The sequence below is a fragment of the Saccostrea echinata genome, unplaced genomic scaffold, assembly GCF_033153115.1.
Source record: "Saccostrea echinata isolate AGI-Se365-2 ecotype Australia unplaced genomic scaffold, CSIRO_AGI_Sech_v1 ptg000059l, whole genome shotgun sequence".
NCBI lineage: Eukaryota > Metazoa > Mollusca > Bivalvia > Ostreida > Ostreidae > Saccostrea > Saccostrea echinata.
Genome location: NW_026889808.1, coordinates 389,025 through 411,187, shown reverse-complemented (window position 1 = coordinate 411,187; position 22,163 = coordinate 389,025). Strand labels below are relative to the sequence as shown.

General features: G+C 34.8%; 1 protein-coding gene across 2 annotated transcripts in view; it reads left to right on the top strand.

Moving 5' to 3' along the window:
* Positions 1 to 720: 720 nt before the first annotated feature.
* The window catches only part of LOC133174823 (uncharacterized), a 33,122-nt gene continuing 11,679 nt past the window's right edge, over positions 721 to 22,163 (top strand). For both annotated transcript variants that reach the window (XM_061309924.1, XM_061309925.1), the window contains exons 1-14: positions 721 to 757; positions 972 to 1,139; positions 2,751 to 2,821; positions 3,173 to 3,208; positions 4,078 to 4,137; positions 5,622 to 5,685; positions 10,865 to 10,945; positions 11,317 to 11,426; positions 12,128 to 12,165; positions 16,570 to 16,652; positions 17,046 to 17,085; positions 17,330 to 17,419; positions 17,968 to 18,209; positions 19,118 to 22,110. In XM_061309924.1, coding sequence (XP_061165908.1) covers positions 1,014 to 1,139; positions 2,751 to 2,821; positions 3,173 to 3,208; positions 4,078 to 4,137; positions 5,622 to 5,685; positions 10,865 to 10,945; positions 11,317 to 11,426; positions 12,128 to 12,165; positions 16,570 to 16,652; positions 17,046 to 17,085; positions 17,330 to 17,419; positions 17,968 to 18,209; positions 19,118 to 22,110 — 4,034 coding nt within the window. In that variant the 5' untranslated portion in view covers positions 721 to 757; positions 972 to 1,013. The remainder of the gene's footprint in view (positions 758 to 971; positions 1,140 to 2,750; positions 2,822 to 3,172; positions 3,209 to 4,077; positions 4,138 to 5,621; positions 5,686 to 10,864; positions 10,946 to 11,316; positions 11,427 to 12,127; positions 12,166 to 16,569; positions 16,653 to 17,045; positions 17,086 to 17,329; positions 17,420 to 17,967; positions 18,210 to 19,117; positions 22,111 to 22,163) is intronic.

Sequence of the window (22,163 nt, the reverse complement as noted above, 5' to 3'; positions counted from 1 at the left end):
AAAATCCAGAGTCCTACCTTACATTGATTATTGTTCGCACAATATATAAAAAGATGCACTGCGTAACTTTAAATACATTGACTTGTACTCTAAATTAAATGAAATTTAGGGGATACAATAATATGCATACATCCTTTGTGACATTGTTGAATTCTTGTGTATAAATAAATAAATGATTGAATAAATGTAGCAGGAAAGGAGAAAAATTATTCAATTTTGCTGGACCGGGAATAGAACCGTGGACCCCTGCATCACTTAGTCTAGTAAGGTGTTCTACTGGGAAAACTGAGCTACCCAGGCCGACATTCACGGTCCAAACCATTTCAGAAATAAATAAATAAAATAATAGAATAAATAGATAAATAAATTTTAATATAAAAATGGCGCGAATACCTCCAAAATTTTAGAATTAGTTCAGTGCAATCCATTTTCGTTGGAGTCCTTTTTTTAACATACAGTGACCAGGGATCTAAACTACATGAATGTCACTTATATATGTATTGAAAGAGGGAAAAATGAATTCAAAAGACTGTACTAGGGTTGTGGTGTTTCTGGGCTTCCAAATAGAGAGTTTAAAAATCATAAAGCAAACTTTGCGTACTGTTTTTATTGATGTAATCGCTCATTATCCAAGATAATCTAATTTTATCGCCTTATTATATATCCGGAAATATTGTACCTACTAGTTCCGACTTTCATCATTACATATTAATTTTTCCTTTCTTTTACTTCCGGTATGGGAATTCTCATACTTTTTGTAAGTGTTTGTGCCATTTCATGCTATTTGAAATTGAAACATTTCAATATACATCATGGTTTAGTTCTTAAGATAATAATTTATTCTTGGAAAACAAACATTTTCATTGCGCTGTTGTATCTGCGTCCAAAAATTGCTTTCTATCCTCATGTTGCTCTTCAACTGACGTAGTTTGCACGTGTGATTGAGATTAAATAGTATTGTTTTTCTGCAGCTGTGAGAATTTGGTGGGTGGTACTATGTCCACACTGCAAGCATGGACGTGGTGGACAGTTTATCGACAGCCCCGGGGACTGACACCGTCCCCTCCCTGGACTTTGACCTGATCACAGACGGAGATTCGGGAAACATTTGGTGTGAACAGTGTAAAATCTATAAAAAGGTAGGTAATTTTATTGTATTTAGAAAATAGAACTGTGTCTTAGGACATGCCACCAAGCTGGGTCAGTAGACAATATACATTTATTGACTGGGTAAGCCCCTGTTCGAGGCAACATACATGCGTTTTGTCGGACCCAAGAACCAAACTGTTAAATTGCCTGAGGTCGTCAGGCCCAAGGCAAACAATTTGGTTCGAGGACTCGACAAAACCCATTTTGACCGAGAACCCAGTCAATAAATGTTTTGTTAAACCTCTTTTTTATTTATTCATTTTTAAAAAAATGTATTTATTTATTTTATTCTTTTGACATACCTGTATCTTGTTCTAGCTTCCATACAAATGAATACAAATAAGATTTAGCTGATCCCGCCCACAGTGTGATGTAAGTGGACCATCCGACATCTCATTGACAGGTCCAATATCTCAAAACATCAATTTTTTTATGACTGCTCAGTAAAATTTTTAGACTTTTTTTAGTATAGATTTATATAGGAACTAATTTTTAAAGGTATAACAATATTATTTTAAAATCAGAACAATTTATCTGCTCTTAAGTATTATTATATCATTTGATGTGAAGGGATTGGAAGTAAGAATAACCTAACTGGGTCTCGGGACAGCTAGGCCCTTGCCACAGTTATAGAATGCCTCTCATATACCTGAAATGTAACAAGAAAATGCATAGTGGCTCAAAATGAGAACAAATAAAGTTGCATCGAAAATAACCACCAAATTCATCAAATGTTAATCATGATAAACCTTTTGAGATAGTGGATACCTTCAACCCAAGATGTTAATTCAATATATTAATAACAGAAGAATTCAACACATTTTCTCATATTTGTTGACATAACTGTTGACATTCAGAAAACTCTGAATTGCTCATAGTATTATATGCATTGATAAGAGTTAATATTTTCCTGTTTATTTTGTTACAACATTGCCAATAGTTGAATACACAAAACACATTCTATAATTAAATCTGGTTTGCAGTACTTTAATATTTTAAAAATAGAACCAAAAAAATTGCTAATTTAATAAAAAATATTGTACTGACTTATATAAGGGAGTCAATATGGCATATTCCTCCAAAATACTCTGAAAAAGTACAAATGACTGATATGTAGACCAGCTAATGTGTGATTATATACACTCTCTGTATGATTGTGCAAAAAGGGGGTACCATTGTATTGATTTGAACATACCTGTATTTTATTGTATACACATGATACATGTTTACAAAAGGTACCAGTTTCTTTCAAATTGCTAGGTTCTTACCTCAAATAGCTACAAATGTCAATATCTGTAGAAAAACTTGTATATACTGGTAAACAAGTTTGTTTTAAGGCGTACATTCATTACATGACTTCCGTGATTTGATACTCAAGTAAATGTACCAGAGATTTCAATAAAATTTTACACTGTTGAAAAAATATTTTGGTTGATATCAATATTTAGTGCTTAGTCTCCCCAGAGATGTGGGTGACAGGGGTTGCATTATTAACTGTGAAGTTATATTATAAATCTTTGTGCCTCTTTCTCTGTATCAGTAAGTTAAAATAGACTCTGTAAAGTAAATAATTAATGCTAAATTATAACTTACAATTTCAGAATTATGAGAAGCTTCAGGAAGAGCATGCTCGGAGCTACAACACACTAAAGAAGAAGATAATATCCACAGAGTAAGCCAGGAATTTCTTATCTAGAGGAACTCATTTATAATATAAAATCAACATTAGTAATTTTAAGTGATTTAAGTATAATAGTTATACAGTAAAACTTGATTAGAAGGAAGTCACTGGACCTTAAACTTTGCTTCCCTATAACAGAGATTCTTATAAAGAACATATTGAAAAGTCTTCTATGGGATTTGAAAAAAAATCCTTCTAAGTAAACAGAGATTTCTTTATAGGCAGGTTCTTTGTAAGCAAGTTTTACTGTATTTTACTCTGTAAAATTTTAGCTTAAGGGTGATGAAAAGTATTCCAGAATGCATAGAGGGACTTAAAGTGATTTTTTTTTTCTAATTTCAGCTTGCTCATCAAGAAGTACAAGACAAAGTGTGAAGATATCCTTTTCAATGAATATTTTATCAAACTTTAAAAACCAAAAAAAAAAAAATAATAAAACAAAAGAAACCAAACGAACAACAGCAACAACAACAACCAAAAAAAAGGGAAGAAACATGCAAAAAAAAAAAAAATTATTTAAATTTTGCTTTAAGACAGTGAACAAATAAAAAGATTTTGAGTCAGATTTTGTTCAGGTTTTTGTTAAATGAAAAGAAATGCAAAGTTAACTTTAAATTTTCATATACTGGTAGGACTTGTTAATTTTTTCTTATCCTAGAGGTATAGGGAGATATGTGATTGTTGTATGTGGGTCTATACAGTTATAAGCCACTAAAGTAGTGATAACCATTCTGAAGCCAATGTACAAGTTAATAAAACCTACCAATAACCACTTCCTACAAATTTAATTAGAATTCATTTGGATTGGATCTATTCTTTTGACCAATTATGAATATGTAAGTGACATTCTCTCTGATAGTTTTCTTGTCAACATGTTCATTGCAATTAAAGAGTTAAATGACATTTAATGTCCAGGGAACACAAAAAATATATAATTATGTTGTATTCAGTAAGGACAATAAAAGAGTTTTACTGCATACAATGCACAAAGTTACATGTACACAAAAATACACAAAGTTACACACAAAAAAACCTCCTCTGACACTGCATATGACTATGTTTTGCAGAATGTTGAAATCCTGTATTTTAAACCACTGGATTACATAACAAGTTTATACCATATTTGAAACTTTGGGCAATAAAATTCTCTTTTCATAGACAAAGGTATTAGTTATATAGAGAACTTTACAATTAACAATGGGAGTAGCATGTCACCTGGAGGGGAAGCTTTCCTTGACTCTCACACAGTATGACCAGCAGGCCAGGAAACTAGAGGATGCAGTCAAAAGACAGGAACAGTTACAGAGGTGGGTTATTTGAGGGGGCAGCATTGAAAAATCTCAGATCCCCCTATATCAGGAGGGGGAGACATTGAACAACCTCAGATCCCTGCAAACCAGAAAGGGAACAACATCGAACAACCTCAGATCCCCAGGAAGGGGGGTGGGGGGTGTACTTCATTCTTTTTTCTCTTTTAAAGACTTTTCTGTTGAAGATACAGATTGAACAACCCTAATAAAATGATAGACAGGGTTATAAAACAACATCCAATAGTATATTTTTTTTAATTTCATTTTTATGCCCCCAGATCGAAAGATCCTGGGGGTGTATCGTTTTTGTCCTGTCTGTTTGTCTGTCTGTCTGTTGTCAACTTGCCCATAACTTTTGATTGGTTGGAGCTATGATTTTCATAATTCACATGTGTATTCATTGTGAGAAGACCTTTCTCTGGGTACCATCATATTTGACCTTTTGACCTTGACCTTGGAGTTTGACCCACTTTTGCTAAAATTTTATGAGAATTTAACCTTGGCCATAACATCTGAACAGTTGGTGCTTGGGGTTTCAAACTTCACATGTGTATTCTTTGTGACAAAGCTTTCCTTTGGATACCAACAACTTTTACCTTTTGACCTTGACCTTGGAGTTTGACCTACTTTTGAAAAACTTTAACTTTGGCCATAACTTTTGAACAGTTGGTGATTGGGGTTTCAATCTTCACATGTGTATTCCTTGTGACAAGACCTTCCTCTGGATATCAATGTCTTTGACCCTTTGTCCTAGGAGTTTGACCTACTTTTGAAAAATTTTAACCATGGCCATAACTTTTGAATGGTTGGTGCTAGGGCTTTCGTACTTTACATATGTAATTCTTGTGACAAGACCTTCCTTTGGATACCAACCACTTTGACCCTTTGACCTTGACATAGGAGTTTGACCTACTTTCGAAAAACTTTAACCTTAGTCATAACTTTTGAATGGTTGGTGCTAGGGCTTTCATACTTCACATATGTAATCCTTGTGACAAGATCTTCCTTTGGATACCAACAACTTTGACCTTCAACTTGATGTTTTACTTACTTCTAAAAAACATTAACCTTTGCCATAACTTTTGAACAGTTGCAGCTAGGGCTTTCAAATTTCATAGGTATATTCCTGGAGACAAGACCTTTCTTTGGGTACCAACATTTTTTTATCTTTTGGCCTGGATTTTGACTTGCTTTTAAGAAACTTTAACCTTCGCCATAAGCTGCCATATGGGGGCATCAGTGTTTCACAAACACATCTTGTTCATTTGTGATTTTTGATTTAATAAATACTAATAGCTTCAAGATTTTTATTTCTGATATTTCTATTGAGCACTGTAGCTAGTTTACATTATTACAGACATTGTAATGTGTTTTATTGAGTTTCTGGTTTAAATTGCAGACTTTGGAATATATTAATGATTTAAATTGCAGATTTTGAAATTTATTTCAAATACTTATGCATGCATTTGAATTTCCCACAGGGAGACAGACACACTGCAAGTCCAGCTGTCCTCAGCACTTCATCAGATAGAACCTCTCAAACAGGTGAGCTATTTTCACAACCCAAACCCCACAGCAGTCCTCCAACCTGTCATGTATATTAACCCAGACCCCCACAGCAGTATAAAACCTGTCATGTATATTAACCCAGACCCCCACAGTAGTATTAATCCTGTCAGGTATATTAACCCAGACCCCCACAGCAATCCTCCAACCTGTCAGGTATATTAACCCAGACCCTTACAACAATCCTCCAACCTGTCAAGTATATTAACCCAGACCCCCACAGCAGTATTAAACCTGTCAGGTATATTAACCCAGACCCCCACAGCAGTATTAAACCTGTCAGGTATATTAACCCTGACCCCCACAGCAGTATTAAACCTGCTAGGTATATTAACCCAGACCCCCACAGCAATCCTCCAACCTGTCAGGTATATTAACCCAGACCCCCACAGCAGTGTTTATCCTGTCAGGTTTATTAACCAAGACCCCCACAGCGGTATTAATCCTCTCAGGTATATTAACCCAGACCCCCACAGCAATATTAAACCTGCCAGGTATATTAACCCAGACCCCCACAGCAGTATTAATCCAGCCAGGTATATTAACCCAGACCCCCACAGCAATCCTCCAACCTGTCAGGTATATTAACCCAGACCCCCACAGTAGTATTAATCCTGTCAGGTATATTAACCCAGACCCCCACAGCAATCCTCCAACCTGTCAGATATATTAACCCAGAGGCCAGTAATTCACCTCAAAAAGGTCATTAATTCAGAGATCAACCCTCCCCAAAACATATCAGTAAAATGTTATAATAACCTAGAGACCAGCAGGTCCCCTCAAACAAGTCAGGTATATTAACTCAGGAGACAAATCAAATCCCATAAATGGGTCAGTTGTATTAAGTTTTTACCTAGAGGCCCACAACTCCATATTAAGATAAAAATCCCTGAAAGGTCATGTACGACAACATGCATGAAGTAGCATATTAAGGCTAAGTTGATCTTGACAATTTCTTTTACATTCCTATAACTAATTTTTAAAACTGTAAATAAAAATCAACCTTTATCAGTGCATTGAATGTCCCCTGGCTCTAACAAACAGAATAAATTTTAAAACCAGTATTTATTTTGATTTTATTTTCAAATTGACTGGGAGGAGTGAGAGTGGGGTTGGACTTAGTTAAATGTATAGGGTATTATGTTTTAATGGAAAAACTTAATTGTGAAACAAAAACTCTGAACATTTCAAATAAATGATGTCAAATTAAGTTAAAACTCGAGTTATTAATCCATTTCATTTCCAACATAGGAACTAACAGAATATCAGAGTGAATCAAAGGTCTGATTTTAATCAGACTGAATATTGGATACTTGTTGAATGTTCAAATACAACAAAATATTTATAAATAATAGAAATCATTGTTTCTCACTTAAATGGGAAAACACATGAAAATATTCAGATATACAATTATTATTGGTACTTTGTCTACTATAATGTTAAGAATATTTGAATTATTAACGAACTGTTTTTAACACCATCAATTTCAGATTTCAAATGAAAGGGAGATAACTGTTCTCTTAGCATGATTCAGGCTAAAGCTACATTGAAAAAAAGTTTGCATCTCTGATTTTTTTTCTTTTGAATATTGGTGACAATTAAAAACTCCCGCCAGTATACCACATATAAAATTAGTGTCACTATCCAGGGGTGTGCAATTACAAAAATTAGTTACTAGCCCGTCGGGCTAGTGGCAGTAACAAAGTTACTAGCCTGAGGTTGGCAGTCACTAGCCCATTAACTACCGAAAACAATACATGTATAAATATAACAAAAAAGGTAAAAAAAAACAAAACATTTAAGTTGAAATAAATAAAACAAATAATGGTTTGCGCTTTGTTGTCAGGTACTTCTCCCTATTTTTATCGACTATAATTGTCACTGAAATGACTGGCGATAGCAACACACAATACATATAGGTTAAAATGAATTAAAGATTATGATTTTACAACAAAGTTAATTCGTACATCAATTCAGTCGACGTAAATGTACGTAATACTTACGTTTTAGATTTACTAACCCGACAGGCTAATGCAGTATAGATTTATGATAGCCCGACCTCTAAAATTGGTAGCCGGGCGATGGTAATTGCACACCATGCATGATCGTAATTCAGTCAAATCCATGATTTTTGTCATCTGTGAAGAATAATTGTTTTGGTGTGACTGGTCAGCAGAGGATGCTCACACCTCCATGGCACCTGATCCCACCTCTGATGTTTTGGAGGATTTTATTTGCTCTTCTTCTGATTTGTATTGTTTGAATGGACTTTTGAGCTTGCGTGAATACTGTTTGTAATCTCCATATATTTCATTTGATTTTTTTTTCTCATACTTGGTATGCTTAGATGGTTTTGCCTCATAATTGTTAAATTTTAATTGCCTCATCCTGAATAAAAGTTGTCCAAAAAGTTGAAAAATTGGTTTACAGTATTTTATCTTATTTTTAATTTTTTAACTAGCATATAATTATCTACATTGGTTTTATAAACATATCCTACCATATGATGTTTATTTGGAAATTGCTGTATTTTATGATTACAGTAGTCAGTAAATCAAACAATCTAACAACACTTAAACAAACTGAAAATTTATGTTAAAACAATAAATGCAATTAGTAATTCTGGTTATCACTTGTAGAATAATGTGATTTTGGTAACAAAATATGAGAAGTCTGTATACATATATCATACTACATTTAATTGATGATTTTTGATGAAATACTGCAAATCTGATATGAATGATTGCAGTAAAGATTGATCTGTATTAAATGTTACACTATGTATTTAAACACTTTGACAAGTCCTTCCGTGTATCCAACCCACTGTATAGACTTGTGTATAGACAGTAAAAGTGGAAGCTTCACTTCATTGTCTGTCAGTAAGAACTTCAAGAACTTCCCATCAGGACTCAACAGATGGATCTGTTTGTTGTTAAATTCAGTAACAAGGATGTTACAGAGGGAGTCACACACCACATCAGTTGGAGTAAATTCAAATGTTAATTTTTGTCCATGGTACAATGGTACCAGTGGATCTGTACTGGTGACTGTAGAGACAGATCCTGATAGTGACAGACAACCGATGGAATCGTCACTACTATCAGTTAAATAAACATCACCAGTATCATTCACACACATGTCATAAGGAATGATTCTAAACTTCTGTTCTTTTACACCTTGCTTGTTAACCTTTTCTGTATATTCTGATTCATCTTCACTTACATAACATTGGTCTTCACTAAATGTCTCCAACACAATTATATCTTCATCTCCATATTGAAATGAATTTATTTGAGTCACACTAATGTGATCTATATCCAAAGTTTTTCCAACCAAAGACTCAAGTAAGTCATCATTGATTACACCCCTAGTGAACCTCACTGAATGTTCACAGTTTATTGTATGAACCTCCAATTCAGACAGCATTCTTGTCAGTTCTCTGTGGTTGTCAATCAAGCTGTAATCTGACATGGTGTTGTTGTTCTCCTCCATGAATTCCACTGTGTCAACAATTCCTCTCTTCTTCTTCTCTAACTCAGATTTCACATGATTCAGTTGATCATTCTTTTTAACTAAATTGTCTCTTAATTTTTGTTCATGACGTTTTTTGATTTCTACCAGCCTGGCTATTATTTCATCATAATGCTTCTGTAGCTTTTCAAGCTCAGAGTCACACAGTTGTTTATTTTCTGTGATCTGTTGTGGAATCTTCTCTATCTTTTCATCAATCCCAGGCAGATCCTCTTCCTTCATCTTCTTCAGAAATGAAAGTAAACCTCTCCTCCTTTGAGTGACTGCCGCGGTCAGAGTTTTCCAATCATGATCTCTATGATCTGTTTTGGCACACTTACCACAAATGAATTTATCACAGTCCTCACATATCATATCAATAAGTAAATCATGGGATTCACACATTACAATGTGCTCTTGAGGAGAGCCCAGTGGATATTTTATTGAGGTACTGACAGCCATTTTGTTGGGTGTAGCGTACCTGAATGACCTAGTTTTTAGTGTGCTTATCAGGTAACCACAGGGTGTGAAGTTGGACTTTACAGTTATTCAATGTGACACTTGAATATGCAATGACATGTAAACATAAAGGTGTTTTATCTTTTAAAAGTTGATTTCATTGACAATTAGTTTTTCAGATACAAAAAAAAAATTCTGAAATAAATGTGAGATGTCCTGTTGGGCATTGCCATCACTATTACTGTCATGATGAAATTTGGTGAGACATATGACCCATTAATAATTTGGCCCTTAGGGAGTGTTCCTGCATGAGAGTTAGGAGAGCATTTAGTTTACTTGATCTAAAATAAGGTATATCGTACTTAAAATGCTTAGAGAAAAAAAAAAGGGGATGGGGGGTTGAGTTGGAAATGATAACTTGGGAACATGCCAAAAGAAAAAAAAACAAGAATGTCTCATGACTGTGACCAAAATTAATATTTTGTCAAGTTGAAGGTCATTGGAATCAAAAATATTACTAATTAGTGCCAAGGCCAAACTGTATTTACAGAGAAGTGCTAAAGCCAAACTGTATGTAGAGAAGCTTTGCAAGCTCATGCACTTGTGCACATGTACCTATATCTAACAGAAATTTGCTTAGGAAGTGAGTCAAAATAGATCCTAAACCAGGGGAGTAAGGTCACTACAGAACAGCATGGAGACAGTTTAACATTCAGTAAAAAAATCGATGAACAATGGTTGGAGAATTTTAGCATTATGAAAGAGAATGATCTTTCATCTGGAGAAGGCTTACTGAAAAGCTCTTTATTTCCATCAAGAAACACTATACATAAACCATTTAGCACACAATGTTTACTTTTGCATATGGGTAAAAGATTTGCAATTGCCCCTGACTAGGTGTAAATATATGCTTACAGTTTGTTTTTTCTTTTGTTTTTTTTTTTTTACAAATATGAAAGTCTGTTTACATCTGAGTAAAGCTCACCAAATAAACAAGGTAAAATTATTGAGATAATCATTTTTAACAAGTTGTCATTGAAGTACCTTGCATTTTCTAAGTCTCTGCTGTGGATACTACCCTTATTTTTACTTAAGGACATACGCAATATACATTGTACCTTACCTACTGATAATTTTTCTGTAGGCCAGGTCACAATTTGTCTGTAAATAATTTTGATTTTAATTGTAGGATAAAGTGAAGCTTGATCAGGAAGTAAAGAGAAAACTCCAGGAGATCCAGAATCTGCAAGATCAAGTGGTAGCAGGAGAGGTAACTCTTGATAAAATACTGATTTGTCAAATTGTGAAATAAAGTTACTGTAAACATACTTTTATTCACATGCAATTAATATCTGCAATATTCATGAAGTTTATTTAATTGGTAATATTCATCACTCACTCACAGTAGACCTTTTTAAACTATTAATTTATGTAGAATGTTTAAAAAGGTCTAATAATAGAAAAAAAAATGTCACAAATGGATTTCAAACTAAGGAAACATGAATATTTGTGTGTCTAGTAATTGAATGTAATTTGACATTTGTAAAAATAAAAAGTATTGAAATGACTATTAATTTTTAGAAGTACAGTGATATGCAAATACTAGTATTGGTACTGTGAACCACTTGACTTTTATTACAGAGTTTTAAATCCCAGTATGAGCAGTTGAACAAGTCATTGCTAGAAGACAAAGACAAACACGAACAGGAATTAAAAGATGCCAACAAGAAAGTCCGTGAGTTAGAGCTCAGGTAAGTAACACAGAAACATAAACAGGAAATAAAAGACGCCAACAAGAAAGTCCGCGAGTTAGAGCTCAGGTAAGTAACACAGAAACATAAACAGGAAATAAAAGATGCCAACAAGAAAGTCCGCGAGTTAGAGCTCAGGTAAGTAACACAGAAACATAAACAGGAATTAAAAGATGCCAACAAGAAAGTCAGCGAGTTAGAGCTCAGGTAGGTAACACAGAAACATAAACAGGAAATAAAAGACGCCAACAAGAAAGTCCGCGAGTTAGAGCTCAGGTAAGTAACACAGAAACATAAACAGGAAATAAAAGACGCCAACAAGAAAGTCCGCGAGTTAGAGCTCAGGTAAGTAACACAGAAACATAAACAGGAAATAAAAGATGCCAACAAGAAAGTCTGCGAGTTAGAGCTCAGGTAAGTAACACAGAAACATAAACAGGAAATAAATAAAAAGTCTCACAGTTAGAGCTCAAGTAGGTAAAGAAAATAAAAGACACCAACAAAGAAGTACTGAGTTTAAAAAGAACTCTAGTAAGTAAGGAGAAAAAATAAATTTGAATTTTTTTTTTTTTTATCTTGCAAAGAAAAGTTACATGTGCTGTTTCATCCACATTTTCATGGGAGGGAGGTAGAAATAATTGTTGAAATATTTATAATAATATTATATCTCTCTTCTAATTGTTCTACATTTTATTTTTCAGTCAACAAAGGCAGGAATCACAGATAACAAAATTGAAAGGTACAGTTAATTGACACCCCCCCCCCCCCCCACACACACACACATACTTTTTTTCCCCAACACATGCACACACTTTTTTTTCTTCGAAATAATTGATTGTATGAATACATTTTCACATTTTCATATTAACAAATTTTGCTTGCCAAGTAAATACACGTATTAATCATTGGTCTTATAATGACCATAAAAGGTGAGCAATTAAATATTGAAATGAAGTTCTTGTATTGGCTAATTTATATTGGCCAGAAATTTATGAATTCATGCCCAGATGCCCAGACAAAGTATAAGCTTATGGTAGAGTAGATCTTCTGTAGGACTTTTCCTTATCTTGTCAAATAAATGATGCTAACTATATCTCCTCAAAACTTTAATATCATAGACAGGTTTTGAATTGATATGACAATCATACAGCAATATACATATATTTCTTCCAATTAAATAAGGTATATCTACATGCTTAGATATTAAAGAAAGATACTTTTTTCAATAATGGACATAGTCACATAAGTTGAAGTGTAGTGCAAAATTGAAATGAATAATGTGAAAGATGTTTCAGAGAAGTACTATATTGCATTGTGCTTTTTAATTTCATTGAGTATCCATGTAAGAAATTGAAAATATACAGAAGTAGACACATACAAGAATAAGAATTTAAGATGACACAAAACACAAATTGCAGTAAAATGTTACATTAAATGTATTAAGCTTAATGAATATATATCGACAACAGAAAAAAAATATGTAGGCGGCAACTCTCTTTCAGTATTGTTTTAAAAGTGTTCTATGGAGAGATAACTCTGTCTTGCATGAGAGCTACTAGCTGCAGAACTGTAGCTCTCTGGTTGAGAAAATTCAGAGACAACCCAGAGAGCTACTGATCCAAACATTGTCAAACCTTCAATTTATATGGCGCCATTTTTCTTTGTTTTATTTCTTGTTTTATCTGCAATACCTGCCAAAATCATGGTATCCATTAATATTTACATGTACAATACTTGAATCTATTGCTCTTTGGTTTGTTTGTCCACATTTTCTCAGCAGATAGCTACTGTTACAGTTTTGCAGCTAGAGAGGCACATGCTTCTGTTCTTTGTAAAAGGAGTTCAGAATTTACACATCTTAATATTTTGCAGAATAATGAGAAGCTATTTGAAAATAAAATTATAAAACATTGCTATGGAAAATTTTCGTAGTTTCGTTACGGAAAGAATGAGCACAAATAGTAGATGCCTGTATTATCTGATATCAAATTTGATATGCACTCATTTTTTCCCAGTTCATAAACAAAAAGTATCTAACATTTGTATTACCCTCCCTTCTTAGTCCTAATGTAAAACCTCTTCCTAAAATTGAGAAATCCTGAACCCATTATTTTTAAGCAGTCCAAATATTTATCCCAGCCCCCTAACTTTTAAGCTCAGAACTCCTGATACTAAGTTCGGATAAACAGTTCATTGTTGAGAATGAAGTTGTTATAAATTTATTCACTTCAGGGTGACATTTGATGTCAAGTACCATTAGCATAAGAATTTTAAATCTGGCAAATATTTGTTGTAGTAATATAACTCATTGACTTTAAGATAAAAAAACTCTGTAGTCAGCACTATGCAGGGGGATGTTTCTTCAAGTTCGTTTTCCTTTTCCTGCTCTGTATAAATTGATGAATCCCACAGCCAATGAAAATCAACACAAGTACTATATTTATCCCCATCACTATCATGGCCTCCGTGAAGTACGATGGCATAACGTAAATTATTAACGTTCCCGTTGCGTTCATATCTCGTGATGAAGTCGTACAGATATATTCTCCCTCGTCTCCTTTCCTGATATTGGAGATTGATAATGTTCCATTATTATCTTCAAACCTAGAATCAATGCTGTCTTTTATTGAGGTTTGGTTAGGAAAAAGCCACATTAATTTTGCTGACTCGTTTTCTGGGTCGGTGCATTCGAATGTGGTGGTTTTCCCGGCCTGTTCAGCGGCCTCTGGTGGTGAGACTTGGAGTGTGTGCTCTGCATCCTCAGCAAAAACAAGGGAGATAAGCAGAAGTATGGCAAATAGTGTCCTGGGGTTGGTCATCTTGCACTTCAAGCTAGGAAAGAGGAAATTTACTAAGTCTTAACTTCAAGATAAATATCTTGATGCAATCCAAATTTAGCTTGCTCCTGTTTCAGCTTGTTACATATTTATTCATTTGTGAAATGTATGTTAGCAGTGTTATTATTCTAAGTTTTAGTTTGAAAAAAATCTTATCTATAAGTCTAGAGTAATTCACAAAAAAATCAATAAACTGATAGGAAATTCAGTAGTGATTAGATATTCCCTGGTCGATTTTTAAATATAAAACTGACTGTGTGGGTCATAAAAAAAGCCTAGACTAAATAGTGTAGCTCCTAATAGTCCAAAATGAAAGTGTCTATTTTTAACAATTAAGGAATTGAGATGATAACTAGCAATGTTATGCTTGTTTTTTTTTTGTTTTTTTTTTTGTTTTTTTTTTTTTAAATTTTGGACTTTTGACAGGATATACTGCAATGATAAGACATGCAGGATATGATTTCTGTATATCATATAGGTGTACAGCCTTATCTTCTAATGATCTTCCTGTAACACCCATCCCTCTACTTTCAGTTTATATCTTGGTTGCACTGTTGAGTATTTGACTTCATCCTTTGTCGTGATAATTTTACAAAGTACTTTAGACCCATCTATTATCTATAAATTGTCTTTTATTTCATGTGTGAGAATATCTATAGTGCTAGAATCAAATATATTGTTATGAAATGGGCTCCAATGTTTAATTGAATCTGTACAAACTTGACAGAAATGTTGAGAGTTCCTTGAGATGAACTTTTAGATTACTGGGTACTTATTGTCTTAAAAACTCAGAACTAAACAAATGTGTGTCAAGGATATTATACTGTCAATATAGATTATACAGTTATATATAGTCATACATTGATTTCAAAAGCTAAGGCAGGTGATTGAAGTCAGAATTGGTAGATAAATATAGGTACTATACTACTAATTAAGTCACTCACCAGTTTAATGTCTTCCTGTCACATTGTTCTTTTTTAACCCACTAAGTACTAACTCCGTAATTTACACAGGTAAAGGCCAAAGTATATACCTAACGTAGGTAAAACCTTATCAGGGGGTTCAAGTTACATCAGATGATAGCAAACAGTCGGGAGATTTAAATACCCTCCTATCTAACAAAGCAGGCTTTTATACAAATATAGTGACACATACCTGCATATATGCACATTTCCTACAAGTGTGTTTTCTTTATATATCCACAATTCAGGTAATATAATAGATTAATAAGAAATAGTGTATGTGGCTTTATTTTTGGCTATATTTGATGGAAATTCCTGTAAATAATTTGAATCAGAAAGGGTCAGGAATTTTTTATGTTTTTTTTTATGGCTGTCTAAACTGCAACATGAATCTGCCTGTGAAACAAAATGAATGAAGGACTTGAATTTACAACCAAATTTTAATCAGAGAGGGTTTATAACTTACAATTACGTGATACCTAATATGACACCAACAAATATTTTTTTTTATGTGAAAAATTATTGCTAATCCTTTTAATATGTTTAATTTCTAAATCTGTTATTTGAGGCACCAAACTTGTAGAATGTGGCTATCTTTGGAGGACTAGATGGCTAAGAAAAATGCAAAAAAATGCTTTCAATGCACAATTAGTTTGGAAAGAAAATAAAACAGTGCTATAAATTTTAAATTCCCATGGTTAAAAGAAATATATTAATCAGCAAACTACTTCACGAAGGAATGTAGCACAATTAGAAATACATAAATCATTCTGAGAAATGTGGTCTAATTGACATCCACGAATCTACCTAGTCATGCATTTACATATAAGTTAATTGATTATAGATCACCCATATCTAGTAACACTTACCCATTTAATATGTGAATGAACATGTGCTCTAATGTTTGTTTAACCTGATTTTAAGGAAAGAAAAGTAGACAGATATTTGATAAATAAACACCCAGACAGATATGTGTAGGAGACAAGTATACTTATTATGATAAAATTTAACCTAACTACAGAGACTATAGAGAATTAACAGGCCCATGGGCCTTGTCTTGTGCAATGACCTTCAATCAATTCTGACACGGCATGGAGTTTCTCTGTTGCAAAATTATAAAGAAAAAAAGTTTGTATGCTAGGTGCCCAGAGGTTCATTGAAAAAACAATGAAAAGTGTAACACATTTTCAATGCATAAACAAATATTTTTTTCCTTGCCCTCAGAGAGAATTTGAAGGAAAAGACAGATATAATTGAATATAAATTCAATCTTGTACTAAAATGATTACCTGGTATCAGGACTTGTATAAAATGTGTTATGTTTTTCCTTTTGTTTTGTTGCAGAAGACAACAAAGTTTTGAAAAGAGAGAATGGAAAAAGTCAAAAGAGAGAAAGAAAGACAGAGGAAAGCCTGGCTAAAGCACAGGTAGGTCAACAAAGGTCACAGGAAGGTCAGGTTCATGTTATACTATGAAAGAAATTTAAGGGCGGTAGAAATTATTACTGAAAGTCATACAAATTATTAATAAGTGTAATAGATTTAACTATGGCTTATGTCCAGTATACATCTAAAGCAACACTGTTGAGATGATGATCAAGTAATAAAGTTTTTCATTTTAGGCGTGTGTTTTTATTTCAAAAATCTGTGTATTAACTCACTTAATATTTTAAGCATTTCTCTTCATTGATAAGTAATATTTTTACTATAGTGCCTGTGCTGTGTATGTTCCATTTACTTGATGCTGCACCTTTAATTGATCAAATGAAAATACTTTATTGATACATGAAATCTTTTATAACCTGTCTGATTCTGTTACAGGAGACAGTTAACAGATACAGGCAGATTTTAATAAGACATGGTAAGTTGTAACAGTAAACAAATTTGATAACTATATGTCTGTGTGCAGGTAAATAAAACATATTATATAAAAGGATGACACGGCCTTTATCAAAAGATGCAACCCTCATCAGTAAAGCTATATGTAACATCCTTTACATGGATTCAATTATAACACTCAGGAATGTTGACTCTTGCTTACTGTAAGTAGTTTGTGATGGATTCTATTTTTCAGTAGTAGTTTATATTTCTTTACCTTCCAACAGGTCTTCTACCTAACCAGGACAAACTGCTGCGCATCACAAAGGGGGAGGGGACAGGTGCCCCTCCTGAAGAGATGCCCCAACTGGAGGAGGGTCTGTATATATATTGGACTTGTCTATTAAAAATCATGATGAAGTTGTGCTATAATTCTTTCTAAAATGTTGGATTAAATTTTGATTGTAGTTTCAAAGTATTTCTTAGGGTTTTTAATAAGCATGTATGCTGTAAACCAGTTTTTATTTATGTGCGAGAATTCTCAAGTTTCAAGTCATCTAAAGAATTCTCCTCGAGTTTAAGGTCATTTCTTACATGTGAATATTTCTTGCCATAAACCGTGTACCATGTATTTATTTGTGTATTTATGTAGAACATTTTGTCAGTCAAGAAAAATAATAGTCAAAGATGGATTTCAAACCAACAAATTGAAATCAAGAATAGTCATGATAGGTGGAATACAGTGCATGTATAAAGTTTTCTTATTTTTCTTTTGACTCCTAAATAAGGTTTTTGAATTTAATGTGAACAATCAAGTATCTTCATTGACAACTTTTTTATGTTTTATGTGGATTACACACCATATTTATCATATGACAGGGATTTATCTTACAATACCACTAAAATGGATCATTATATTTCACAGAAGAGTGGGTGGATTCAGCTTCTGCCTCTGATAAAGAACAATACTCTGACTTAGACAATCCCAGAATGCACTGCAAGGTCAGCATGACAAAGATGAAGTCAGAAACCGTCTGCTCAGAGGAGAGGAAACGGAAGATAGAATTCCAGGAGGAGGACAACAGCTTACTGGAATTCCCCTTCACATTCAGCCCCCTAGTGTCAATTCTGTCTCCTCTTCCCCCCTCCCCACAGTCATATAGAAAGGTAAGATGTACAGTCCCAATTATCTCCCCCTCTCTCAGTCATCTACTGAAAGGTAAAACATACAGTCCTAAGTATCTCCCCCTCCCCAACATACTTATAGAAAAGATATACAGTCCCAATTTTCTCCCCCTCCCTTACATACATAGAAAGAAAAGATATACAGTCCCAATTTTCTCCCCCTCCCTTACATACATAGAAAGAAAAGATATACAGTCCCAATTTTCTCCCCCTCCCTTACATACATAAAAAGAAAAGATAAACAGCACTAAGTATCTCCCCCTCCCTTACATATATAGAGAGAAAAACAGTACTAAGAATCTCCCCCTCCCCCTTTACATACATAAAAAGAAAAGATAAACAGTACTAAGTACCCCCCCCCCCCCTCCCTTACATACATAGAGAGAAAAGATAAACAGCAATAAGTATCTCCCCCTCCCTTACATACATAGGAAAAAGATATACAGTCCCAATTATCTCCCCCTTTCTCACTCCTAAGAAAGGTAAAACATACCATTGCAATCATCCAGCCTCACAAGTCCCAAACATAAGTTAGACAGTTCCAAATTTCAACCCACTAGAATCCCACAGATGTTTAGAAAAGCAATATCTTGATAAAAGTCTAGTAACAAAGAAAAAAAATTACAAGCAGGTTGAAGTTTAAAGCTTTTTGATTTTTTGATAAAACTGATATAATTCAATTGAGAAATTTTAAGTAATTAATTATTTGTTGACTGCATATATCTTCAGTTAATTAATATGCTGTTACATGTTTTCTAACACTTCTGAAATATCATAGAGATGAGAAATATCCTAATTTAATGCTCAAATGCATTGAAACTTATCTATGAAAAATTGTGAAATATAGACTTTTGAATTTAAGTGAAGTTCATTTTTTTTTTGCTTATTAGGAAGTAGAAGATAATGATGAAAGCGATGATGATTTGGATGAAATGGCAGAACAACTAGAACAAGAAATCTTTAATGTTTCACCTACCCCCAGAAGGTCACCAAGGAAACGCGTTCCACCTTCACCCCTCTCAAGGGATCCTAACACCACTGTGTCCACTCAGGAAATAAGAACTAAACAGGTGACCATCCACAGCCGACGGGGAAGGAATGTAACCGGTCAAGACAATGACGGAGCTACCCAGGAGCTTAGGGGAATCAAAAGGATAACATTTACTGCTGAGGAGAGTTCTAACCTTGAGGTCCTGCAGGGGGAGGTGAATTCAGAAGTCGCCCATGTGAACCCCAAACCAATACTCAGTGGTCATCACAACTCAGCATTTCAGAAATTTTCCAAAAGCTCTCATAAACAAGAGAAAGCCAGGGAAAGGATTGAAGAGAGTCTAATGTCAAAAAACTCTGGTGATTCTGGGTTTTCAAGAGATTCTAAACTTATCTGTGATATAAGTAAAAATGTGAAAGAGAACTTCACTAATATACACCATAAGAGTATTGAGTGTCTGAAAAAGCATTCTTTTAGACCGGTCAGCGAGAATCATGATGATTCGGATAGCTTGTGTTCAGAGGATATAAGATTCACCAACAAAGAAAAGGAAGATGTTTATGACGGTATTTGTGAAAAAGGTAATAAAGACATGAAATTTCTGTCATCAAAGGAAAATATAAAACAGGAACTTGATGAATTAACAGGAGAGGCTGCTGTGGATTTAGATATAGAATCTGCACTCTCTGTACGGACTTTGAGAAAATCCCTCAGCCTACCTGAAGGTGAACTTTCTTCCTCTCAAGTAGGAGCCGGCTCTCCTCAAACACGAAAGAGACGACACTTATCTTTATCCCAGAATAGTCCCAATAAAAATTCTGAAAGTTGTGATTCAAAATTGAAAGCAGTTCAGGAGAGCCCAAGAAGGTCTCTGAGAAATAAAAACAATGATGAAAGTGAACAAAAGTCCAGTGGCAGCAGTGAACTTTATCAGCAAAAAACAGTTAATGAAGAAAATTCAGAGAAGAAGTTTGTCCCTCACAAGCCACCAGTCCGAGTGACCAGGAGCAAGACTTTACTCATACCGCCTAGTGAGATTGATACCCTGTGTCAGAGGTCAAGGTCAAGAATGAGAATACCAAGTGGAAAGAAAAAGAAAGAAGGGGATTCAGAAAATGTGGAGATGAAGGTCATTAAGGAGGAGCGTGTGGAGGAGGAAATGGAAAGAGGGAACAGTGCATCGGAGGACAGAGTGGAAGAGGTGGAGAGCAATGGAAATGTCACCCGAGCCGTGTCTAGACAAGAGAGTTTGGGGTTTGCTTTACGATCACCCCCGGTCCTCAAATCCCCTCCTATTGTGTTACCCTCTGAGAAGGGTAAGCATCTCACTTCTAACAGGTTGTCATTCACTTCTGCTGGTATAGAGACCAAGGAGGATGCAGATGTGAAAGGGAGTGGTGATGGACTTGTAGTGCATCCTTCAGGAGGACACAGTGAGGTAAACACTAGTGACAGTGACACTGAAAAGAGGACAGAGGCTAGTTCTCATGTGACATGTGACTTTTCTCATATAACAAATGATTCAAAAGAAAATGTGGAAAATACTGTGAATGCTCCGTTGAATGAAGTGTCGATGGTAAATGTTGAAGCTGATGGTGTACTTAATCAAGGTTCATCCAAGGAAGACATCTTCAGTGCAGAACTGAATGTGGAGGACACTGAATTGGAGGGGTCTCTCCCTCGGCAGGGGAGCATGGGATTTATGGTGAGTAGTGGTGACTCAGGGACAGACTCGGGAAAATCCACTCCAAAGCAGAAAGGAACAGAGAAATGTATGATTCAGGCACAGGATGCAGAGAGTAGTGAAAAAAGTCTAAAAAGAAATTTGAAAAATATCGACAAAAATTCTGATACTTCAACAGTAGAGCAGAATGTTCAAGATAGTGTTAATGATATTGAAACTGCCCAATTGGGTGGTCATTCTGAGGAGGATATGAAAGAAGACTCTACAGTTAAAAATGAACTGTTTAAACAGTCAGCTCATGATTCCAGACATTCTTCTAAAATGAATGCCTCACAAACCTCAGAGAAACTTTCCGCATGTTTAGAAGATTTGGACAAACAGGAGGATGTGGCTTGTTTTTCTAACTCAACTTCAAATTCTAGTGATCTTAGTGGTGCTGATAAATATCCAACACAGACTATCAAACAATGTGACTCAAAAACCAGTGAATCAGGAAATGCTCAATCCACCTCATCTAGTGCTAGTAATTCTGACAGACCCCCCTCATTATCTGAGGGGGGCAGCAGTAGTCCCTCCCTAGTGTACATACCTAGTCTTTCAGTGCTTGTTCAGAAGTCCACGTTTTCTGCTGTGGTGGCCTCCAGCACCGTCGTCTCACCTGAGCTGGAGAACCTTCCCTCACACCCCCGCCCAGACAATACCACCACCTCCCAGTCCCCAGTCTCACCCCTGCCTCCTTCACCTTTTCATTTTTTTCTTCCCAACCCCATCTCTCCCCTCCCACCTTCACCTGTTGGGGAGATGGCTCCCATTTCCCCTTTGTGTACATCACCCTTTGATTTAGATGATCAGTGTCTTTTTGAGCCGTCTTCCAATTGTGAAGAGTCAGTGGATCATTCACTGGAGAATCCACAAGTTTTGAAGTTGAAATCATCTAAATTATCAACAGTGAAATCATCTAAATTATCATCAGTCAAATCATCCAAATTATCATTAGTTTCCAAGAAAAAAATTCAGGCAGTTGCAACTCAGAGTCATGTTTCTATAGCAACGAAGACCAGTCAGTGCAGTCAATCAAGGGAGAAAATTGTCCAGTCCAGCAGTGCTCCTCAGTCATTTCATGCAGTCGCACCACCAGATGCAATTACAGTCAGACCTCAGAAAAATAAAGATACGGCTCAGCTGTCTCAGAATCAGGAGAAACCAGGGTATGTAAACTTCCTGTAGATTCAATGTTTTATGTAATGGATAAAAAAAAAAG